We start from the raw sequence: 22610 nt of genomic DNA on the forward strand, positions 1-22610 counted from the left end.
GTCAGGGATGTATTAGGAGGATGTTTATTTGTAAAATGAATATTGAGTGAATTTTTTTAAACATTGGCCAATCTCAGCCCAAAGACTTTCAGGTAATGCGCAGGCTATAAGAAGTCTGGTGATATGTTTTGGAAAAGCTCTTATCACGCGATCTTCATAGGTTATGCACATCCCACCAGCTATGGTTCAGGTAATGAGACACACAGGCACAAAAGTAAACATATGATTCTTGAGAAACTGCCATTTACACATATTTCATGTGTAACCCCTAGCTATTGAGGCACTATTTATGGTACCATTCCAGGAGGCTTGGGTCATCAGGTGTCATGGCAGAGACCACAAGAGGAACAGCATTGATAGATGTTCGACTTGGTGCCATTTCAACTCTCACAAATATCCGTTGACAAGATGCATGTCCAAAAAACATGAGGTGCATATCATTGACATCTATGGTGTTGAGGCTCTCTAGTATAGACTCACCAGGGCCCTCACTGACATTCCTAGTAGTAATTCTGAACATGCACATACTTCATCACCTAGAATCATACATGGCCTTTTATAAGTCATAAGTGTAATACCTTCATATCTTACCCAATTGTTTAATATATACATTGCTCTAGATATTGTACACATTGGATTTATTTCTATAAAATATGTTACAGTGTTAAAACATTTTTGTGTCTGGTGTTAGCCAGTAATCTATGCTATAGGCTTGCATAACCACAATTGGCTTTGATAAAAACTGAAAGTTGTTTGGTGTCTCGAAATAGCTTCTCATTGCACATCACAGCAGGGTGTTTCCATTTACTTTTGAATGAGGTACTAATAGAGCCGTATATGTTTTGTTACACATTGTTGCATTAAATGCTGGATAAGTGCAAACTGATGAAAAAAATAATGTTTAATTGTCAGGACAGGGATATTGATTTCAGAAGATTGAAAACCTGCTTAAATACGAATTAATACAATTGTTTTTATATATTACAAACTTAACAGGCTGAAAATCAGTTATTAACAACCAGGCAACATATATAATAGAGAACATATTATGTAAGTTCAATTCTCGTAGCATAGTCACATCCTTAAGAGTACTGTACAGAGTGTGAACTTTAATCAATATTATTATTGTTATTGAAATCAACAGATGTAAAAATTAAAGCATAACAAATTTAAAAAATGATATAAGTTATACAAAGTAGAATATAACATACATTATCATAAACATTGCACCTTACTGTACCAGTTTGTGCTTCTTCAAGATGAAATAAAGAGCCAGTTCATATATACAGTACCCAAATACCTGCATTGTTTTGCAAGATAAGAGGCCCACAATAGGGATTAATTTGAAAGCAGAAATATTCTAGCCTGTGGAGGAGATTAGTGGGCATTGAACCTAAAATTGAGGGCACAGGGTGGGCATGATACATTCAATATTAAAGAAGCATGAGGGGAATGTTGCAGTTGATTACCCACACCACTTGCTGCAAACAGTAGCAATGATACTGGTTGAGGGGGGAAGTCACTTGCCTGTTTCATAATAAGGGGAAGCTGTTTAGGATTAAGAGTTTTATATCCTGCTGGGGAAATGGAATTAGAAGGCTAACCAAGCCACAAAGCACATACACGGCGGGCTTCCTCTGGATCATATGAAATTTTGGAAACTGAGACATATTTTCCAGCAGCTCAATGTCCAATCTCATGCTACCAAGATTTCCAGGAGGAGACATTGAACTTACAGAAGAGTCAAAAGGACATTGGAGTGGAAAAGAAGCTAAACGCAGAAAGGATGAGCAAGGGATAAACAGGCCATTATAATGCATTTAGCAAGCTCCTCCTCAAAGTAATTTAAAGCAGATCCGTACACTAATTATACAGTGCTCTCTCAAGAGAGAAAACATGCCACCTTTTTCCGTATTTGAGAAACTCTGTACAATCAGCATATTAAGATTTTCAGTTGAGCTGAAGGACATCTTCTGGGCTATTCCTCGTCCACTTCTGCTACAAACTGTGAATGGTGTTCAGGCGATTTACTATGTGTTTTACTTAGGTGGAGTTTTACTGCATGTTTGCTGGCAAAGGTCCGACAGCACAATGTACATTTGAACTTAGAGTCTGACTCCTCTTCCCCAGCAATTGTTAGAGGAGACCTCTGAACAGATACCCTGGAGATCTCTTGCTCTACTTTGCTTTGCTGTTCCAAAGCCAGTTTGTTCATGTCTTTCATCTGGAATCCCAGATGGGATTCTAAGTGCCCAATGTAAGAAGATGGGGTTCTGAACTGAGATGCGCAGTCACTGCAATAAAAGACTGGATGCCCTTTATCCATGTTTTTCAAAAACTTTGTCCCTCCTGTTTTTCTAAGCTGATACTTCACATTTGCTAACCAGTGGCTGATAGTGGTCATTGAGAGCCCAGTAAACTTTGAGATCTGCATGCGTTCCTGAGGGCCCAAATCAGAAAGTAAATATTTACCCTCTGACGTCAGAAAGAGGCTAGAGGCAAACTGTGCCTGCAGTATCAGAAGATGCTGAGGATTCCAGTTTGACTGCCTGCCCTTCCTTTTATGCAGGGGAGAGATATCAGCTGAGATGTCTTCAAAACGCCTAACATCCATTTCCAATTTCATTGGTGCATGCCTTGAAGAAATTGACCGTTTTGGTGTAGTTGCTTTTGGAAGAACTTTGACCATGTCAGCAATGTCAGAGAGAGCATGCTTGAGCGGAGGCGATATGCATGATTGTGCTTGGGCAGATTCGTCTTTTCTGATCTTTGACTTGGTGAGGTCTATTGGCTGATCATTGCTGTCAAAAAGGTAGCGACCAGGCAGATTTGAAGGCCGCTGGGAAGCAGGCGAAAGTGCTGGGGCCTCTGAATTTTGAAATTTTGAAATTGTGCTTGGGCTAGGACTTGACGTAGGATGAGATCTTACTGGCTCACTGGCTTTACCTAAATGATTATTTAGAACTGACTGAAGGGCACTAAGTGGGTTGACACAAGGCATTTCAGAAGAATGGGTTGCCTTTAAGGAAGTACAACCATTACTGAGAGGTGTTGTTGATTCCAGTAGCTTCTGCCTGTCACTCTCACAGTCTCTGTATGCTTTCTCATCCTCCAGTAGAGGTGAGGATTCCCTTTGTTGCAGCTCTGTACATGCTTCAGTTTTAGAAACAAGTTCATCTTCATTTTTGCATAGTGGATCCACATCTGGCTGGGGACTGTCTCTCATACTGTCTCTGTGAGCCTCATCTGCCTCTTCTGGTTCCCTTTTAACTTGAGCACATTGCGTCATATTTGCATTCAGGGGAACAACAGGCAGAAATTTCCCCTTTGGTGCGATTGGTCGTAATTTGTTGGTGAAATTTGGTCTGATTTGTAGAACTTGAGAGGTCATTTGTAGGGATGGCTTGATCACTTCTGAGAGCTGGTATGCTGCATGGATACTGGGGTAAGCACTCCAACTTGGTGCACCATTTTGAGCTTTATTGATGGCTGTAGTGACAGTGTTTTCCAAAGACTTCAAAATGTCCCCTCCCCCTTTTGCCCCTTCTTCTAAATCTTCCTCCCGAAGATACTGATACTTTAAGGTGGGATCCATAGGTTTCTCTAGAACGCCATCCTGCTCCATTTTTGTTTCTGTTTTCTCATGGTTATTCACCTCATCAAATGTGTCTGTCTTACTCTCTTTCCTTTTCTCTGATGCAAGGCCTGTGCTATCAGAGGAGGTGTTGTTCATTGGTTTAGATACAGGCGACTCACTGGCAGGGGACTCGGACAACGACTGCATTTTCTCTACGGCTAATGGATCAAGAACCAACTGCTTTCCTTTCTTTGATGCTGAACTTGTAACTTTCAAAAAATGACCTGTGACCATCATGTGTGTTGTAAGTTGCTGCAGGGTATCGTGTGAACTACCACATTCCATACACTTCAGAATCTGAGATTTACATGCCTCAAATTGCCATGTGTAACTTGCACCATTTTGGTAGCCATATCGATTATTGGACGATAACTGCAGGTGGGTATTTTTTGGGGAGGAGCAATTGTCTGTGAATGACCCAGTTGTAGAGTCAGGAGAGCAAGGCCGGTTTACATCAAAAGCACGTTTCTTTGCTGCGTTGGCAATTTTTGAAGATATGGTTGGTATCGGCTCCTTCAAAGGCACTTTTTGGTAATGTTTAGTTTTTATCATATGAACACTCAGATCCTGAAGAGAGTCAAAAGAATCACCACAGAACATGCACTTTAGCACCTTTTGTGCATCCTCCTTATCCATATCATGAAAGGCCCTTTTCCGAGGCTTGGAGTAGCTGGTGGGCCTGTTTTTGTCTTTTTTATGGTTATCATCTTGGTAATGGCCGGTGTCATTCATATGGACAGTCAGCTCAACTAATGTGTCATAGGCAGCACTGCACTGCTTGCATCTAAACCTGCTAGCTCCAGTAAACACAGTGCCACACATTTTGTTGGTCTGTCGGTACAACTGGACTGAACTAAAAAGGTTTGGCTTGGACACAGATTTCGAAGGAAGGCTATGCTGAAGACTTTTCGACAACGCGTCTTGGTGCCAGTCGAAGTCACCTTTATGGCCACCATTTCTGTTGTCACAATTCCTCTTCTCTGCAGTAGACAACTTGAGGCCGAGCCCCAAGCCAGTCCAGTAGGAATCCGAGAGTATGTTGGCATAGACGGCGGTCATTTTGTCCATACAATCATGAGTATCATTTTGAAACTTGGGGACGGTCAGAAGCTTATGGTCTTTTACTTCTTGAGGAGAGATGCTTTTATTATCCACCAACTGGTCACTGGCATCACTTAAAATGGATTCGCTTTCAACATCCTGATTTGATAGGTGACTGATTGGGGAATTCTGGGAGCTGATGCTGCCTTTCTGCTCAGGACTCGTATCCTGTTCTTCATCAGTGGGAGTATAAGTGCTGCCCTGTGGCTGGGTTACGGAATTACTGTCATCCTCATCTTCCTCCTCTTCCTTTATCTCTCCATTCTTTAAATCTTCTTCATCTTGGACATAACCTGAAATAAAATGTTAAATAATAGATTAGGGAAATTGAAGGTTAACATTAGCACAGCAATAAACTGTTTTCTCTCACTTTACACTCTCGCACCCCTGCATTCTATTTGATCAACGTTATGACCTATTAATACAGTAAATTAAAAATAAAATGAAGTCTCCTTGTGCTGCCTACAACATTTTATTGGCAGATGACTATAATTCTTTTTAACTACCCTAGACACAGCAGTTAATAATTTCCCTGCCTTGGAAGTTAAACTTCTGAGACTCCAGCAATAGCAGAGGAAGCAATCTTCCACACCAAATGCTATTTAGAGTTGCTATTCTTTACAATAAAATAATGATGAACAAAATACAATATATAAAAATGAAGGCACATCAAATCCACATTTATTGCAGTACAAGGATGTGCTTTGGCTATTTAGAGATTGGAGATGTTTGGCTGCCACATATCAGTTTGAGAATAGAAAATGTGATGCCTATCAACTATAAAAGCAATAAATGTATGTAAAGAGACATATCTAGAGCTTATAACATCTGAATGTTTATATTACCGAAACTGTTTTAAGAACATGGGGGTTATTGGAGTGTGGAACAGTAGGGTGATGGCAGCAATGCATGTAGGCATTAAAGACAAGCAAGGCACATGAAGATCAACCAGGTTAACTACTAAAATATATTGCAATATTGACGTTATTCACAACTACTATCTTTAAGACTCATTATGAGCGACACACTAAACTTCGAATTCGGTGCAAACTGTGTTTTTGCCTAGTTTTGTACATTTTATGTACATCATGGATTTGCACAAATTGTGCTCAGTCCTGGGATTTCTACACATTTTCTGCTAATTCCTAACTGATGGAAAATGTGCCTGCAAAACACTGCAAGGAAGAGAAAAATCATGTACGGAAATGGTCACACAGACGAATTTACACATTGATCCCCATTTTAAAGTGCAAAAATTGTAATCCTACACAATATGATTCAATACTATGCACAAGCGGTAATTGCGCAGAAAAAAAAAATATATATATAAATTTCCATAGGAAAAGCTGTTTGTGATTTACTTATTTCTTTGGCGCCGTTTGACCCCAAAACCATTTTTTACCTCAGCTCCTAACTGGAAAGTTCAGGGTGATCCCTCAAACGGAAGCTGAGAACAAGCATTGGCATAGCCAATAGGTCTCGCATTAATTAAGTTTGAGCTATTGGTATTGCTAAATATCGCAACACCAATTGCAACCAAAGTCTATAAATTGTAGGCCCAAAAAATGGGTATTTATTTTTGTAGCAATGGTGGCATGCTGTGCTTTAGATGAATATGTTTAAAAGTAAAGTGCAACAACTTAGAAATAGGGCGTCATTACACCCTAACCAATTGCACTGCTGAAATACGCCACTTTGGCGATAATATTCTGTCACGGTAAGCCTTGAATTCCTCATATTTTTTCTGTGTGTTCATCACGATTTTAATCAGCTGTTCGGCGACCACTTTCTAAATCCACACACACGAAGTGAAATGCCATTTTCGTATTTTCTAATGTTCCCACTGTGTCCGACCGGACCTCTTGAAAGAACACGGCTGAAGCAAAAGTTCATCTCTGGCAGCATTTTATTCAATAAAAACCCAATGCATTTCGGGCCAAACGCCCTTCGTCAGGGGTCACTATAAACAATGAAAACAATCACCAGTTAATATATTAGCTGTAGTTTACCTGTGAATACTTAATTAACAAAACAGATTACCTTATTGCTTTTTTTTATATCTCAAACATTTTATATGTGATTAGTCCCTCTTTTCTGCAAAGTCTCTGTTACCCCACTATGCGCATAACGTACTAATGGCCACAACACTCCACTTTCCATTTCTCCCTTATACAAGCGCGTTTATTTCTGTTGTTTTTCAAATGCTCTTTAACACCTCACGATAGATTTGCATGTTATTGAACCTTCGGTAGTTTTCTACACTGCAGCACGTTGCTTTACCCTTCATTTCTCATTAATTTACGCGCATTTATTTCTACCGCTTCTTAAGACCACTTATACTTTAATCTTAGCGCTTACTCATGATTGTTTCATGCGTTTAAATTCCTCAACTCTCGTCTCCCTGTTAGCTCTTTCCATACCTGCAGTCAATCGTTAAAATCATCGGTGTTCATCTGTATGTATCAGCGAGCAGTTACTCACTTCACCATTCCTCTCGCCTTTAACCTATCGCTCTGGCCTCCTGATTGGCTTGCTAATTAAATTCTCCCGCCATCCCAGTACAGCTATTCATTACACTCACTACTTTGCAATGATGGACTCACATTCCCATAATTCACTTCTTTAGTGCAAAAACCGATCTTATTTCTCAGCATATATATTAAACAAGTTAATAACCATGTCTCAATGTTTGAATGTTCTCAATTCGTGTCCCAATCATTAAAAAGTTAATTTTCATATTGTTTTCCACTGTCCTTGATGAATTACGTTGTTATCTCCGTCGTGTGGATTCGTGAATTACTCCTTGTTCCAACTCATTTTTAACAAACGGGTGCTATCCCGATGCTGGGCATATATCGATACATCATCAAATGGGGGTGCGGGATGCACACCAAAATTCATGATTAAGTTTAATCACAATTAATCATGAATCATGCATCCCGCACCCCCATTTGATGATGTATCGATATATGCCCAGCATCGGGATAGCACCCGTTTGTTAAAAATGAGTTGGAACAAGGAGTAATTCACGAATCCACACGACGGAGATAACAACGTAATTCATCAAGGACAGTGGAAAACAATATGAAAATGAACTTTTTAATGATTGGGACACGAATTGAGAACATTCAAACATTGAGACATGGTTATTAACTTGTTTAATATATATGCTGAGAAATAAGATCGGTTTTTGCACTAAAGAAGTGAATTATGGGAATGTGAGTCCATCATTGCAAAGTAGTGAGTGTAATGAATAGCTGTACTGGGATGGCGGGAGAATTTAATTAGCAAGCCAATCAGGAGGCCAGAGCGATAGGTTAAAGGCGAGAGGAATGGTGAAGTGAGTAACTGCTCGCTGATACATACAGATGAACACCGATGATTTTAACGATTGACTGCAGGTATGGAAAGAGCTAACAGGGAGACGAGAGTTGAGGAATTTAAACGCATGAAACAATCATGAGTAAGCGCTAAGATTAAAGTATAAGTGGTCTTAAGAAGCGGTAGAAATAAATGCGCGTAAATTAATGAGAAATGAAGGGTAAAGCAACGTGCTGCAGTGTAGAAAACTACCGAAGGTTCAATAACATGCAAATCTATCGTGAGGTGTTAAAGAGCATTTGAAAAACAACAGAAATAAACGCGCTTGTATAAGGGAGAAATGGAAAGTGGAGTGTTGTGGCCATTAGTACGTTATGCGCATAGTGGGGTAACAGAGACTTTGCAGAAAAGAGGGACTAATCACATATAAAATGTTTGAGATATAAAAAAAAGCAATAAGGTAATCTGTTTTGTTAATTAAGTATTCACAGGTAAACTACAGCTAATATATTAACTGGTGATTGTTTTCATTGTTTATAGTGACCCCTGACGAAGGGCGTTTGGCCCGAAATGCATTGGGTTTTTATTGAATAAAATGCTGCCAGAGATGAACTTTTGCTTCAGCCGTGTTCTTTCAAGAGGTCCGGTCGGACACAGTGGGAACATTAGAAAATACGAAAATGGCATTTCACTTCGTGTGTGTGGATTTAGAAAGTGGTCGCCGAACAGCTGATTAAAATCGTGATGAACACACAGAAAAAATATGAGGAATTCAAGGCTTACCGTGACAGAATATTATCGCCAAAGTGGCGTATTTCAGCAGTGCAATTGGTTAGGGTGTAATGACGCCCTATTTCTAAGTTGTTGTTATATATTGTGTCTTTTGGGCATGGCACAACACCAATTAGCACGCATTCAAAGAATAATTGTGATTAAACTTAATCATGAATTTTGGTGTGCATCCCGCACCCCCATTTGATAAAAGTAAAGTGCGCCATACTGCGATTGCTACAATATTCAATTGTGGATGCGTTAACAATTGATGTGTGCACTGATGGCTGGTGGTGTGTGTGCCGGTTGAAATTGTGCACTGATGGCTGGTGGTGTGTGTGCCTGGTGGAAGTGTGCACTGCCAGCTGGTGGTGTGTGTGCCTGGTGGAAGCGTGCACTGATGGCTGGTGGTGTGTGTGCCTAGTGAAAGCATGCACTGGCGGCTGGTGGTGTGTGCCTGGTGAAAGCGTGCACTGACGGCTGTTGGTGTGTGTGTGCCTGGTGAAAGCGTGCACTGACGGCTGGTGGTGTGTGTGTGCCTGGTGAAAGCATGCACGGATGGCTGGTGGTGTGTGTGTGCCTGGTGAAAGCGTGCACTGATGTCCGGTGGTGTGTGCCTGGTGGAAGCGAGCACTGATGGCTGGTGGTTTTTGTGTCTGTAGAAATTGTGCACTGATGGCTGGTGGTGTGTGTTCCTGGTGAAAGCGTGCACTGACGTCTGGTGGTGTGTGCCTGGTGGAAGCGTGCACTGACGGCTGGTGGTGTTTGTGCCTGGTGAAAGCGTGCACTGACAGCTGGTGGTGTGTGCCTGGTGAAAGCGTGAACTGACGGCTGTTGGTGTGTGTGTGCCTGGTGAAAGCGTGCACTGACGGCTGGTGGTGTGTGTGTGCCTGGTGAAAGCATGCACGGACGGCTGGTGGTGTGTGTGTGCCTGGTGAAAGTCGTGCACTGATGTCCGGTGATGTGTGCCTGGTGGAAGCGAGCACTGATGGCTGGTGGTGTTTGTGTCTGTAGAAATTGTGCACTGATGGCTGGTGGTGTGTGTTCCTGGTGAAAGCGTGCACTGACGTCTGGTGGAATGTGCCTGGTGGAAGCGTGCACTGACGGCTGGTGGTGTTTGTGCCTGGTGAAAGCGTGCACTGACGGCTGGTGGTGTTTGTGCCTGGTGAAAGTGTGCACTGGCGACTGATGGTGTCTGTGCCTGGTGAAAGTGTGCACTGACGGTGTGGTTGTGTGTGTGTGGATTTGTGCGTGTGGTTGTGTGTGTGGTTGTGTGTGTGGTTGTATGTGTGGTTGTGTGTGTGGTTGTGTGTGTGAATGTGGTTGTGTGTGGTTGTGTGTGTGGTTGTGTGTGTGTATGGTTGTGTGTGTGTGTGTGTGGTTGTGTGTGTGGTTGTGTGTGTTGTGGTTGTGTGTGTGCTTGTGGTTGTTTTTGTGTGGTTGGGTGTGGTTGTGTGTGTGTGTGGTTGTGTGTGTGGTTGTGTCACAGGGCAGCAACGGGGACAGAAGAAGAAAGGCACAGAATCACGGGGGCAGCGAAGGGGACAGAAGGAGAAAAAGGCACAGAATCACGGGGGCAGTGAAGGGGACAGGAGAAAAAAAGGCACAGAATCACGTGGGCAGTGTAGGGGACAGAAGGAGAAAGGCACAGAATCACAGGGGCAGCGAAGGGGACAGAAGGAGAACAAGTTAGGAGTGAGGTGGGAGGAAAGACGCCAGTACATAGACACTATTATTTCATCTCTCCAGAGTGTGTCTGTAGTGAGATTCTGGAGCAAGGAGGGAGTGTGAGAATGAGAGAGGCACTAGACATGAAGAAGGGAATAAATGTGATGGTTATTATTAGCATAAAGCACCGCATTTCAACTACTCAGCTCAAAAAATAAATCGCATGTTGCGCTAATGTAAAAAGCTGGTTATTTTTACCCAAATGCGTGCCCCTCATTTTGTCACCCTAAGAATGATAAAAGGTAAAGACCTATTTGCTTGTGTTTTAATGAGTTACCTGTAGGCTACACATAAAACTTGCAAGCAAGCCCTTCTTCATCTGAGATATCGAACTCGGCAAAGGGTCATTAATTGGATAGAAAAAGAGAACTGTCTCCCGAAAAATGGGATGAAATCTCCGCTATATCAAAAATAGTTTTTGAATAAATTTTTTTTTTTTTTAAGTCTTGAAAGTATGATCTCTTTACTAGGCCAGCACGTGACTTTGTTGATAGCAGTGTACAGTGAAATGCAACAGAGACAGACTCATATATGTGCTTCCTGACCCTGGGGCAATGCCTACGTCACTGGTCCTCAGTATTTGCAAAATAGGACATGATAAACCCAATAACATATGTTCAATTTAAAAAAATTTTTTTTGAATACTTATCCATCAATAGTTATTGGTTATATTCAAGAGCAACCTACAAAACACAGAACTCACATAAAAAGACGACTGCATAGAGAACCTATGAGTTAAACCTCCTACATGGTAACTGTTGTGAGAGGTGTCTGGAGTGTTGCCTCTGACTCAGCGAAAAGTTGTGTGTGTAATTTTTGGAGTCTGAATGGAGTGAAAGCACATATGTTTTCAATTAATGGAGAGGCAGCAGGGGAGGGGTGGTGTGTGTGCGAGCGCCCGCCGTGGCTAAAGTGAAAGCACTTACACACTGACAATCCCTCATCGCGATCGTGATCACTCTAAAAGCGAAAGTGATCACGATCGCGATGATGCACGCTAGGGATGTGCGCGCAGCAGCGGGGGGGAGGGGTAGGCTGGCGCAGGAAAGGCAGATGGCTGGGTGAGAAGGGAGGGGGGAATGCGGGGAGCAGCTGTGCGCATGCACGCCATCGTGCACTGTAGCTTGTCGCCGGCACAAAAATGTGGGTAGCACTTTCTAAACCCACCTACTAAATTTCTTGCAGAGCATCGCTTACGCAATAGCTCAGGCGAGACCTAAAAAGGGGGGGGGATCCCAAAACACATATTCCCCAATCATTTTTCCATTGGAAATTTAGACACAGCTACAGTCCAAACCGCTGAATGGATTTACACCAAATGGGCAGAAACCTAAATCTTGGCCCAGAAACAGTGCTGTTTGTGATTTGGTTAAATACACCCAGTAGTTTTTGAGCAATTAATGCTCAGTAAATATATAGATTTAATGCAGCGGAGAATCTGCAGACCTGATGGATCTCTTGGAGAGATCTGATTGACTTCCACCTCATCAACAACAATGTGGTGGCAGCGATCCTAGGACTCATGCCTGAGTTCATCAAACAAAAGTGAAAAAAAGACATAGAGGGCAGGGTAGGGATACACTGACCCCATAGGCCTGGTGGTAGTGTTTCAAAGGGGCATTTTAAAAAAAAACATTTGCCACAAATTCATTTGAAAAAACCCCTATGGTGGGCCAGGGGGACAACAATAATTGTTTTCTTGGGGAGGGGGGATGTGTGGCCCCCTCCCCAAACCTCTGTGAGGACAAGGTACCAAATTAGGGAACTATGGGATGGGACCACGCATCCCCCCTCCCCGAACCTCTAAAGACCCCGGATACCCCATCCCATGGAGCTGTAGTGCAAACTGAAAGGGAGCCCTCCCTCCCTGACCTAAAAAGGCCCCAGGACCCCATGTCTGTATTCAACAAAAAGAGAGAGGGGCCATGTAACTTCCTTGATCCTTTAAAGGCCTTGGGACCCTATCCCCTGGATCCAGCTCAAGTACTCTGTCACACGGGAGCCCACTCCCAGGGCAGAGTAATTTCCCTGCCCGCACTGATGCAGTCAGGGAAACGTGTTTGCTCCGCCTGGTAGGAGCATTTTAAATCTCCTACCAGCGAGGACAAAACATGCCTTCCCTTCCAGCAACAGCGCGGGCAGGGAGGGCATGCTAGCTCCAATCCGGTGAAAGATTTAAAAATGCTCGCACCAGATGGGAGCAGACCTCTGTTTCTCTATCTGCACTAATGCGAGCAGGGAAACAGATATTGCTCCAGTCCGGCGGGAGCAAGCATAACCAGCTGCTCCCTCTGGGTGGGAGCAATGCCGTCTTCCACAGTATGAGGGAGCTAGCTGAGGCGCCCTGGAGCTCCCCCCATGGCTCCCAACGTGGTGCTTGGTGGGTGTCCTGGATGTGCACTGGGACACCGTTTATAATTTAGAAAGGCCCCAGGAGATGGGGTTCCCGAGGGCCACAATAGGTTTTGGGAGCGGGGCTGGCCTGCTTCCCGCCCGTTTATCATGACATGGGACCCCAGGGAATTGGTTCCCCAAGGCCTAATAAGGCTGTACGTTTTGACCCTGGGGATGGGGTCCCAGGCGACACTATTGGCCTGAGGAGGGGGGCCATGCACAGCATGACTAAGGGGTGTTGCTCGCAGGCCAGGTCTTGTGGCCAACACCCCAGCCATCGACGGCTGAAGGCTCTGTAGCTGGGGGCTGGCTTCATGTATGGTAAGAAAATATTACTTTATGTTAAAAAAACCCTAGAAATGCACTGAAAAAATAAAGGTTAGAGTGTTTTACAGTAACTATAACTCACTCCCTCACCATGCACTAATTAATCCACATATTAAATAACATCTTCTATGGCATCGTTAATAATATTACTGCAACATTTGCACTGAAATTATTGATGAGAAAACTATGTCTGGTGGGGGCATGAGTTAAAGCTGCCCTAGGGCATGAGCTATAGTTACCAGAAGTAACTATAATTGATGAATTTCAGTGGTTTTGTATGTTTAAAACATTACATTGGCACTGACATTCTCACCGAACTATAACATTACTTAAAACTTTATTTTTTCAGTGAAAATAAATATATATATGTGTGTGTTTGTGGACATGAATGTATATATTGTTCTAAACAAACTGGATTGTCACGGTTGTCTCTTCAGCCAGACTCTCACATAACACGTTTCTCCGCTGAAGAAAATTCTCAGCTTTACCACCTTTGCATATGTTTAACTCTCAACTTGCCACTGCACAACCTCCTCTTTTCATCACCATCTAAAATGCCTCCTACTTTAAAACAAGTCCCTGTAAACACACTTAACTCTGGTGTTCAGATAAGGCTGCCGTTGGCAAAAGTCTAACTCACTCACCTCCCTCCCATGCTGAGTTTCCCCTCTGCTGTGTCTCCTGCACATTACCCTACCCTTGTTCATGTTATGTCTGGGCATGTGTTCTTCGCTCTCTTGACAGACCTTATGGTCACTTTTTATTGTATGTAGACTCTCTTGTAGTTGGGCTTTCAGAATTGAATACATAGAATCATATAGGTACAGTTCACAATAAAGCATCCGCCCCTTTGATCGCCTGATGCACAAACAGGAATAGAATAAGGTAATGTGGTACTTCTTAATCAAATCAATAAGGCTTTCTCGTAAATTGCACAGAAACAGGACAATTCCATACCAAAAAACTGTAAATAAATAGTGTTGGCGAAAAGATTAATGCACGAAATATATAATACTACAAGCAGCTAAGTTGATGTTGCCATAAAGTGATGAAAATGTGCTTAAGAAAAGGACCTGTGAAGAGGCATGAATGCTAGAAGAAATATCACAATAAAATAACAAATATACAGTTGTACAGATATAAGCCATCTTTGTGGGTGCAAAATATTTGTTTTCTTTTTTGGTTTCTTCCCACATGTTATTAACATGATTGTGTTTACATGTGACCTGTACGGCAGGACTTTGTTTCAGTGGCATCATAACCTATCCTGAAGCGATTGCAGCAATGAATCACTTCTCTTACCTTTTTATCTGGTTCTTGATGCCATCTGTGTTAGTCATTTGAGACTTATATAGAGAAGACCTGGGCGACTAGGCATGTGGGATAAGATAGACAGGGCAAAGCTAATACGGAAGAGACCGAGTGGAGAAACTACGGGGCTCATTTATGAGCCCCTGCGTCACTTTTGCGCCACCGGTGCGTCACTTTTTGTGACGTACCAGTGGCGTAAAACATGCGCCATGATGCGCCATATTTACAAAGTGACGCATCTACCTAGATGCGTCACTTTGTAAACCCCTGCGCTACATTATACCTGCGTCAGGTATAATGTATGCAGGGTGGGCGTTCCCACGTGAGAAAGCCTCGTAAAAGTGACGCAGTGAAATCTACGAGATTTCACTGCGCCACTTCTAGGGTGCAAATGCGTCAATATCTTGCGCCTGCCTCACAGCAGGCGTAAGACTGACGCAGGCCCTTTCACATGGGGCTTGCCCCATGTGAAAGGACACATTGCTGGAGTTGCGTCTCTTTTGTGACACACTCCAGCAAAGCGTCACTTTTGCGCCTACAGATGCGTCAGAAATACTGACGTATCTGTGACTCCTTGCGACATGATACGTCATACTGTAAATATGACGCATCATTGGAGTCGCAGGGAGGGCGCAGTGAAAAGTGACGCATCACTGTTTTCACGCAGTGATGCGTCACTTTTCATAAATGAGGCCCTACAGTTTTAGAACAAAGACTCACATATTAAATCGGGTCTGCAGTATTAGATAGCAGATCATGGCCATCAGTATTTATGAATAGAAGTAAAAATGAATAAACTGAAAATGTTCACATGGCAGTAAGATTTTCACTGTAGACACTGAGGCAAGTTGAGTCAAGGATGAGTGTTGACAAAATCAAGAAATTACCCTTTCTCGACATCCGCTCATAGTTCCTCTAATGCGGCAATTATTTTACTGAAAATCCATCACAGGGAATCAGGAAATCAGTATATTTGGCCCATATGGTGCAAGCGCTGGTGGCACCCAGTGCGACAATGTTAGTTGGCGCCCCCCCCAATGACCACCTCCACCACGGGTATCTCTCACTAGCACCCTTTAACAGTGACCAAGTCTCCATAACCACTCTCTTAGATTCATTGAATTAGTTATATAGCGCCACTCATACAAGTAAATGGTATCAGAGCTATTTGCATCACACACACATTACACAGAAACAATTAAACAAAGGTTTATAAATCAGCTTATAGGAACTGTTACATAAGGCAAGGGACTAAAAGTGTAAGAGTCACATGTCATCCATACTAGTAGGCCACATAATTTAGGAGTGCTTGGTGTGGAGAAGCACAAACTCAGAGTCGAAAAAGAAACAGCATAGTTGGGAGTTTTCTAAAAAGAATCGATTTCTACCAAAAGTAACCCTTTTTGCCACATCAATCTATGCTCTAATGTATAATTTGCAGTGTGTATGCAGCTCTATGATGAAAGTTAATAACTCATTGTGCAATATTAGGACTTTAAGTTATCAATTACAAGGAACAAAATGATGTCACTTTTAAAAGCAGTAACCTGCTGATCTGTTTACATTATATGCACTCTTTAATCTACATGGTACATGTTTTTTGCAGCAGGCATATTAACCCTCTGCACTACCTACACAACAATCAAAACATCAACTATACAAAACTCCAATCTGTCTCCACGAAGAACATTAATTACAAGAGTTAACTTTACATTTTTGTGAGGCCTGGTAATTGCCGAAGAAAAGGAACGCAGCAGCAGGCGCTTTAAAAACATAATAAACTTGAAAGCACGGCGCCCCCAGGAAACCAGCACCCGGTGCGGTGGCACCGGTCGCACCGCCCTAAAGCCGGCCCTGAGCGCACATTGAATCCCAGTCGAGGAACCCAGAGCAGCGGTTGTTGATTGATTTTGGAAACATTGTTGATATCGAACATGATATTGAACATTAATTAATGCAAAGGGAGTGCCCAAAAAACAATATATTCACCAAGACTCTTACCAGGCATCTGCGTCACCAATCACGCGAGGATGGGCACAGAGATTTACTAATTTTTCTTAAGTGATCTTAAGTGATCTGAATCGACCAATTGGACTATATATGTTTAGATTTCAGTAACAACCTACATACAACATATCAAAACCAGAATTCAATATATGAGCAATACTTCTATTTTAGATTTTTTTGGGGTGTTTGTTTGTTTTAAACTCATGTTTTCATGAGTATTCACTGGAATATCTCTGATAAACGAGAGGAAGTGAATCAAAAATGAGTTGTGAAGTGACAGTGAGCACGTTTCTTATATTTTACAACATTTGATGTGAACTGTCTTTTTCTCTCTGTAGCACATAGAAAGACTTTGAAACATCAATTTGTAAAAAAAAAAAAAAACACGTTATAGCCTGACGGTGTTTGAAGTCACTACTGATATAGCTCTGAACAGATCCATTCAAGTCCAACTAACATCAGACAAATGTTTAGTGTATCAGAGGAAGCCACAAAAGCGGGGATTTCATCAATATTTCACAACAGCCTGGGGGAAACTGTAGATTGCAATGCTGTAGGGCAGCTAATGGAATTACACACAGGGGTTTTGTACATTTAAAATAAGCAGCTTCTACAAAAAAATACCCTTCACTTTGATAGAAACTGTATAAAACTGCAGATGGGAAACAATTAAATAGCTACCAACATTTATCCATGTCACTCGGATAGGTCATTTAATAAAAGGTATTACTTTTTCCCCCGGTAAGGCAATAATAAAGATAAACATTTATAAAAAAGAGGGGCAAAAAATGTAGTGCAGAATGAATAATTAAAGCCGCATTCGAACAAATTGTTTGCAATTGTGTGGTCGGGGATGGTGCTCTCCAGTAATGAAATATACTTACACAGAAAATAATTTTCAAAAGATAGTGTCTAGAAAAGATGATCATGAACAATTCTATATGCTGAGCTTACAGCAAACACATATCATTTTATTGCATTGCTTCTGGTGATAAGACATCTCTAGCAAATGCAAGATATGATGTGATGAGTAGTAATCTGGGCTGGCTTTAGGGAGGGTGACTGTATGATGTAGTAGAAGGTGCAGAGGATCTGCAAGTCCATAATTACTGATTAAAAACGTACAGTAGTATGGCAAGTGTGCCATACAGTGGTTTTGCCATTTCCTAGACATTGCTAGATATCAGATTTTATTACTGTGCACACATCCTTGTTTCCACACCACCACTTCATGTCAATCTGGAACCTTTCCTCGAGGACCACAAATCAGTTGCTTTTTCACATTAGGTTTCAAAAATGTTTGTCATAAGCTACATACTGGATGCAGACAGGTGGAGGCCGATTCACAGAACTAATCTGAGATAAAATCCTAAACGTACTACTTTTGATATTCATAGAAGGCATTTAGTAGTAGTAAAGTGAGGACTCCTAACTTTACTACTACTAAACTGAGACAAAATCCTAACTTTACGACTTTCGGTATTCACAAAAGGCATTTAGTAGTAGTAAAGTTAGGAGTCCTAACTTTACTACTACTAAATGCCTCCTGTGAATACCAAAAGTAGTACGTTTAGGATTTTATTTAAGTTTAGTAGTTTGAGAATAAATCTTCTTTTGGAACTACTGAAACATTCGACTCCCAGTGGCCACAAGATATTTGTTAAAATGGAAGAGGTTAGAGTTCAGATGGCAGAATGACAACACATGCATACCTATGTCAAGCCTGTTACTCTTCTAAATACCATGCAAATATGGTCAAGTCACATGTGGGACATTAACTTCTCTCTACCACTGCGCATGTCCAAATAGTAGCCTATCTTTCATCCTTTAATGTGCGGGTGAGCTTACCATCTAAGCCAGTGGTCCTTAACCTTTTCACTTCTGTGGACCTCCACTTAATCATTATTGGAACCCAGGGATCCCACTGAATCATTGCTGGAATCAGGTAACCCCCACTGACTAATTACTGGAAGCCCAGAACCTCGGCCTAAGCATTTTCAATTACCTAAACTGCAAAACAATACGCAAATATTACAGAAACAAGCATTCATTAACCACATACACAAATGAGGAAATATTTTATTCAATTTACAAACAAATATATAAAAATGAACATTTTAATAAGTAGGTTGGGACTTCTCTAAATGTAACTGAGGAAACTCACTGTCCATACTGTACTCTGTTTGATGCACTTGCACTGCTCTCACAAATCAATCTGAGAATACTAACTTAAGGTTAAGAACCACTGATCTAAGCTTTAATTACAACTAATTAATCCAGGTACGTAAGTTTCAAGAAAATTCAAATACAAGAAATGCTATTTCCCCGTCCACAAACAGGCTGGTATCGGTATTGTCTCTGCAGTGCATTTTTTTAAGTACAGATCTGAAAGCCTAGGAGTGAACACAACAGCTGGGTCGTGTATTTACTGATTCATTGAACTAGAAATATGCATGAAGCAGCTGTTCTTAAGTTAATACTGTTTTGCAGAATCTATCAGGATGGAAGCCAAGCAGCATGCATGCTAATACTTTAAGCACGTCTTGTTTCCATGTTCAAAGGGCATCTCTAGCCAGTTGGGGATGATGCTGTCTATTGTTAACATCTGTTTACAAGATACACAAAGCCCACATGAAATGAGGTGAGGCAGTGATGAAGGGATTCACAAGTCCGACCATTTATCTTCTAAATTCCCCTGTTCAGGTGAACTAGATCCAAAATCTTAAAATTAAAAAAACGAATATTCCCGTTTCAAAATGTCTACCTGATTTCAATTTCTTCATTTTCCATGGATTTTCTGTTTTTCAACATAGTGTTGACTGATGCTGGGATTGTTGGGTCATGCAAATTCTCCAACCATTATTTTTGCAAATTTATTGATGCACAACAGTTAGCAAATCAGTAAATCGTCTTGCTATAAAATAGAACTACAGAAATTCCTGTAAAATGCAAGAGGGTGGAATATGGGCTGGGCCACCGGAAATATGTTTTTTTCATAAACTGTGTTTTCCGCATAATTATTGGATTGTCACATAATCCATCATCTGCTGCATAATCTGCGAATGAAAAAAACATGCTTGTTTCTAGCGTAAACAGATACAAAGTTACTTAACAATGCAGCAACATATGTTGTGGAAAGCTTTTAGAAATAATTACTGGCCCATTTCTGTTGTCTATTGCTGTATTTGGTTGTTAAACTGGTACTATTGAGGTGAACAAATGGCAAAATAATGAAGTAATACTTGTCACAAAAGTGGCTGCATTATACCACATAATGTGTCTTTTTTTAACCACATAATTTATTCAAACCTTCCGCATAATTTTTTTCTCCCCTGATGCATAATTATGTGGGCCTGCATATGGGTAAAAAACAGAAGACCTGCTTCGAGTGGCCTAAGGAGAGAAAGGAATCGTTGAGAATTTTGAATGCAGAAGAGAAGCATATTTGAGATTGAATCCTATGAAAATTTGAGTCAGCCTAGCTGTCACCACCAAAATAATAAACTACAGATTGAGGAGAGTATAGATGAGGTGCAGGATAACAAACTACTTTTTAGGCAAGAGCTTTAAACTGTAAATCATTAAGACAAAGAAGGGACTAACAGAGCTACATCACAAGGAGGGCCCTATTTGATGCATGTATTTTGAATATGTAGTTTATTAATACCGTTCGGACCTGCTGACATGTCACAGAATCAACCATTGTGTTTGTAACTTTCTAAACAAAGAAAACATTATTTCACTTAAAACAAATGAGGCCATCAGTAAGGGCTTTCACAAGATCACATACTTGGATCAAGCAAATTCAGACCATGGATCAACCAATCCATTCACATAATTTGCCTGGCATGATGGATAGCAAATAGTGGCTAACCAGGATGCCAAGTTTTCTCTCCTGGTTAATAGATACATCCCCAAAAACATTTTTTGATGCAGAAAAAACCTGGGTACTGAGCATTGCTTATGTGTGAGAAGCCCATGGCTAGTGTCATTTTATGAGCAGTTGATCAACTGCTTTCTCTGCATTACTAGTAATGCAACTGTCTCCTGTCACATAGCCAATTCACAAAGTTCAGGAGACCAGTAAAAGTATATCCATCACCAGACAGTTTTTAAAAGAAGGTAATATCTCCTCGATAGACATATGGAGCAAACAAAAACCAACGTCATCCAGCCTAAGGTCTGCTAAGGTGAACCGGCTTGTACACGCATTAAAGCAACAGTTGAAGTCAGTAAAATCTATTTACATGACACAAATAAGACTCTCAAAAGGTTAGATGGTCAAAGTATCATCTTATAATCTAGGACCACCCCATATCTCCAAGCCAAAAGTACAACTGAAGTACTAAGTGACCTGAACTGAATGAACAGCCAGAGCAAGAGATGTTCATTCTCAAACCTGTTATACTCTTCTTCTGACAGGGATGATTTGATCTTAGCGTAGTAGTCACACAGTACACCCCTAAGGTGCTGAGGTCAGAAGAGTAGGGTAATAAAAGGATACCGCTAAGCCTGGCCGGGTACGCCATACTGGATGCCCCTATCCCTGTCCGGGCACTCCAGATCGCAATATGTTTGTGTTTGTGTGTGAGGCACACTTGAGCATGAGTGCTCGTGTGCATGTGCTGAAAAGAGAGGGTCTGTGTCCACATGCTATTATCATCTTGCCTAGGTCCATGCTATGTCACTCAGTAGACTATTCTTAAATCTGAACGTAGAATTCAATATACAGCAGTTAGTGGACATTTTAGAACACTCCTACAGAACAAAGAATAGGAGAGAAAATGCATTACTGCAGTGAAGCATAGGAGGGTAGTGCCATGTATAAACAGCTATTATGTAACTGTGACAGAAACCATGGGTACAATAGATCACATAAAATATAGAATATTAGGATGATCCAATACCCGCTAACCCTCTTATGTGGTGGGTGCATGGTGAGATTGATACTCACAGTGGGTAAATACTGCGGTGAACCTCATTATTAATAAATGCTGTGGTCTCTTATACTAGATTCTGTCACTGCTAAACATCTTCATTTGTTAATAAATGGTTTGACACCTCTCTCATTGATAGGAAAGCTTTGTGCTATATTAAAGTTTCCAGACTTCAGTGTAGCACTGGATAGTGCAGTGATGCTGGATTCAAAGAAATGCCAAAGTGGAGTCTGCCGCACCTCAACTGGAAGTGATTAAGGAGTGAAAAACACCACTACAGGAGAAACATATGGAGGATAATCAAGAGCAAGATCTGGCAGAGATCCAGTCAAACATTTTAGGTCTGGTGTTCTCCAAATCCTTTTGATTTTACCAAAAGTATATACAAAATATACTTCCTTACATGGTCTTTCAGTCAGTCCTCTTTGTCCATTGGTCTTTTGTTTTGTCATTTATTTTTTTCTTTTACCCACAACAGTTAACAGCATGGGGAAATTGGTCAGCCCACTTCGGTCCACTTGGCTAGCTTCAGTGTGAATGACGGTACTCTGCTCTTTCACAAGGAGCACCTCTGCACAACAAGTAGCTCCCTTCACTGCCAGGGACTACTGTATCAGTGTGTGCTTTTTGAGACCAAATATTTTTGCTTTCAGTCAATGTTTCTTTATTTAATATTGGCAAGGGCTCAGCAGTTCCCCCAACAATAAATGTTTACCATAACTGCTTTATATATTTGGAGGCGGCCTATGCTTATCCCTTTTCCCTCGCTTAACATTTGCAGATCATGAATATAAGGAGTTAACATGACTTGCATAGGATTATACAATTTGGTTGACTAGGAAATTGGGACTAAAAACCAGAACCCCAGATTAAAAGTACATATAGTAGACTATAGGATACAGGAAGCATTATCGCTATTTTAATAAAATTGAGATGCTTGCCAAATTTGTAATCAATCAACCGAACACAGTCTGTACGTAGTTTTAAAATCTACTCTCCCAACACATGACACAATGACTGCATTGCTTTAACTGGCTCCATATTGCATTACAGCAAAGCTCTCTTGTTTTCACTTC

The 22610-nt window shown here is 41.3% G+C and overlaps 1 protein-coding gene across 2 annotated transcripts in view; it reads right to left on the minus strand.

Moving 5' to 3' along the window:
• Positions 1–621: 621 nt before the first annotated feature.
• The window catches only part of TSHZ2 (teashirt zinc finger homeobox 2), a 320047-nt gene continuing 298058 nt past the window's right edge, over positions 622–22610 (minus strand). For both annotated transcript variants that reach the window (XM_085619132.1, XM_085619131.1), the window contains exon 2: positions 622–5031. In XM_085619132.1, the coding sequence (XP_085475258.1) occupies positions 1979–5031 (3053 nt within the window). In that variant the 3' untranslated portion in view covers positions 622–1978. The remainder of the gene's footprint in view (positions 5032–22610) is intronic.

This window comes from Triturus cristatus, chromosome 7 (genome assembly GCF_964204655.1).
Source record: "Triturus cristatus chromosome 7, aTriCri1.1, whole genome shotgun sequence".
NCBI classification, from domain to species: Eukaryota; Metazoa; Chordata; class Amphibia; order Caudata; family Salamandridae; genus Triturus; species Triturus cristatus.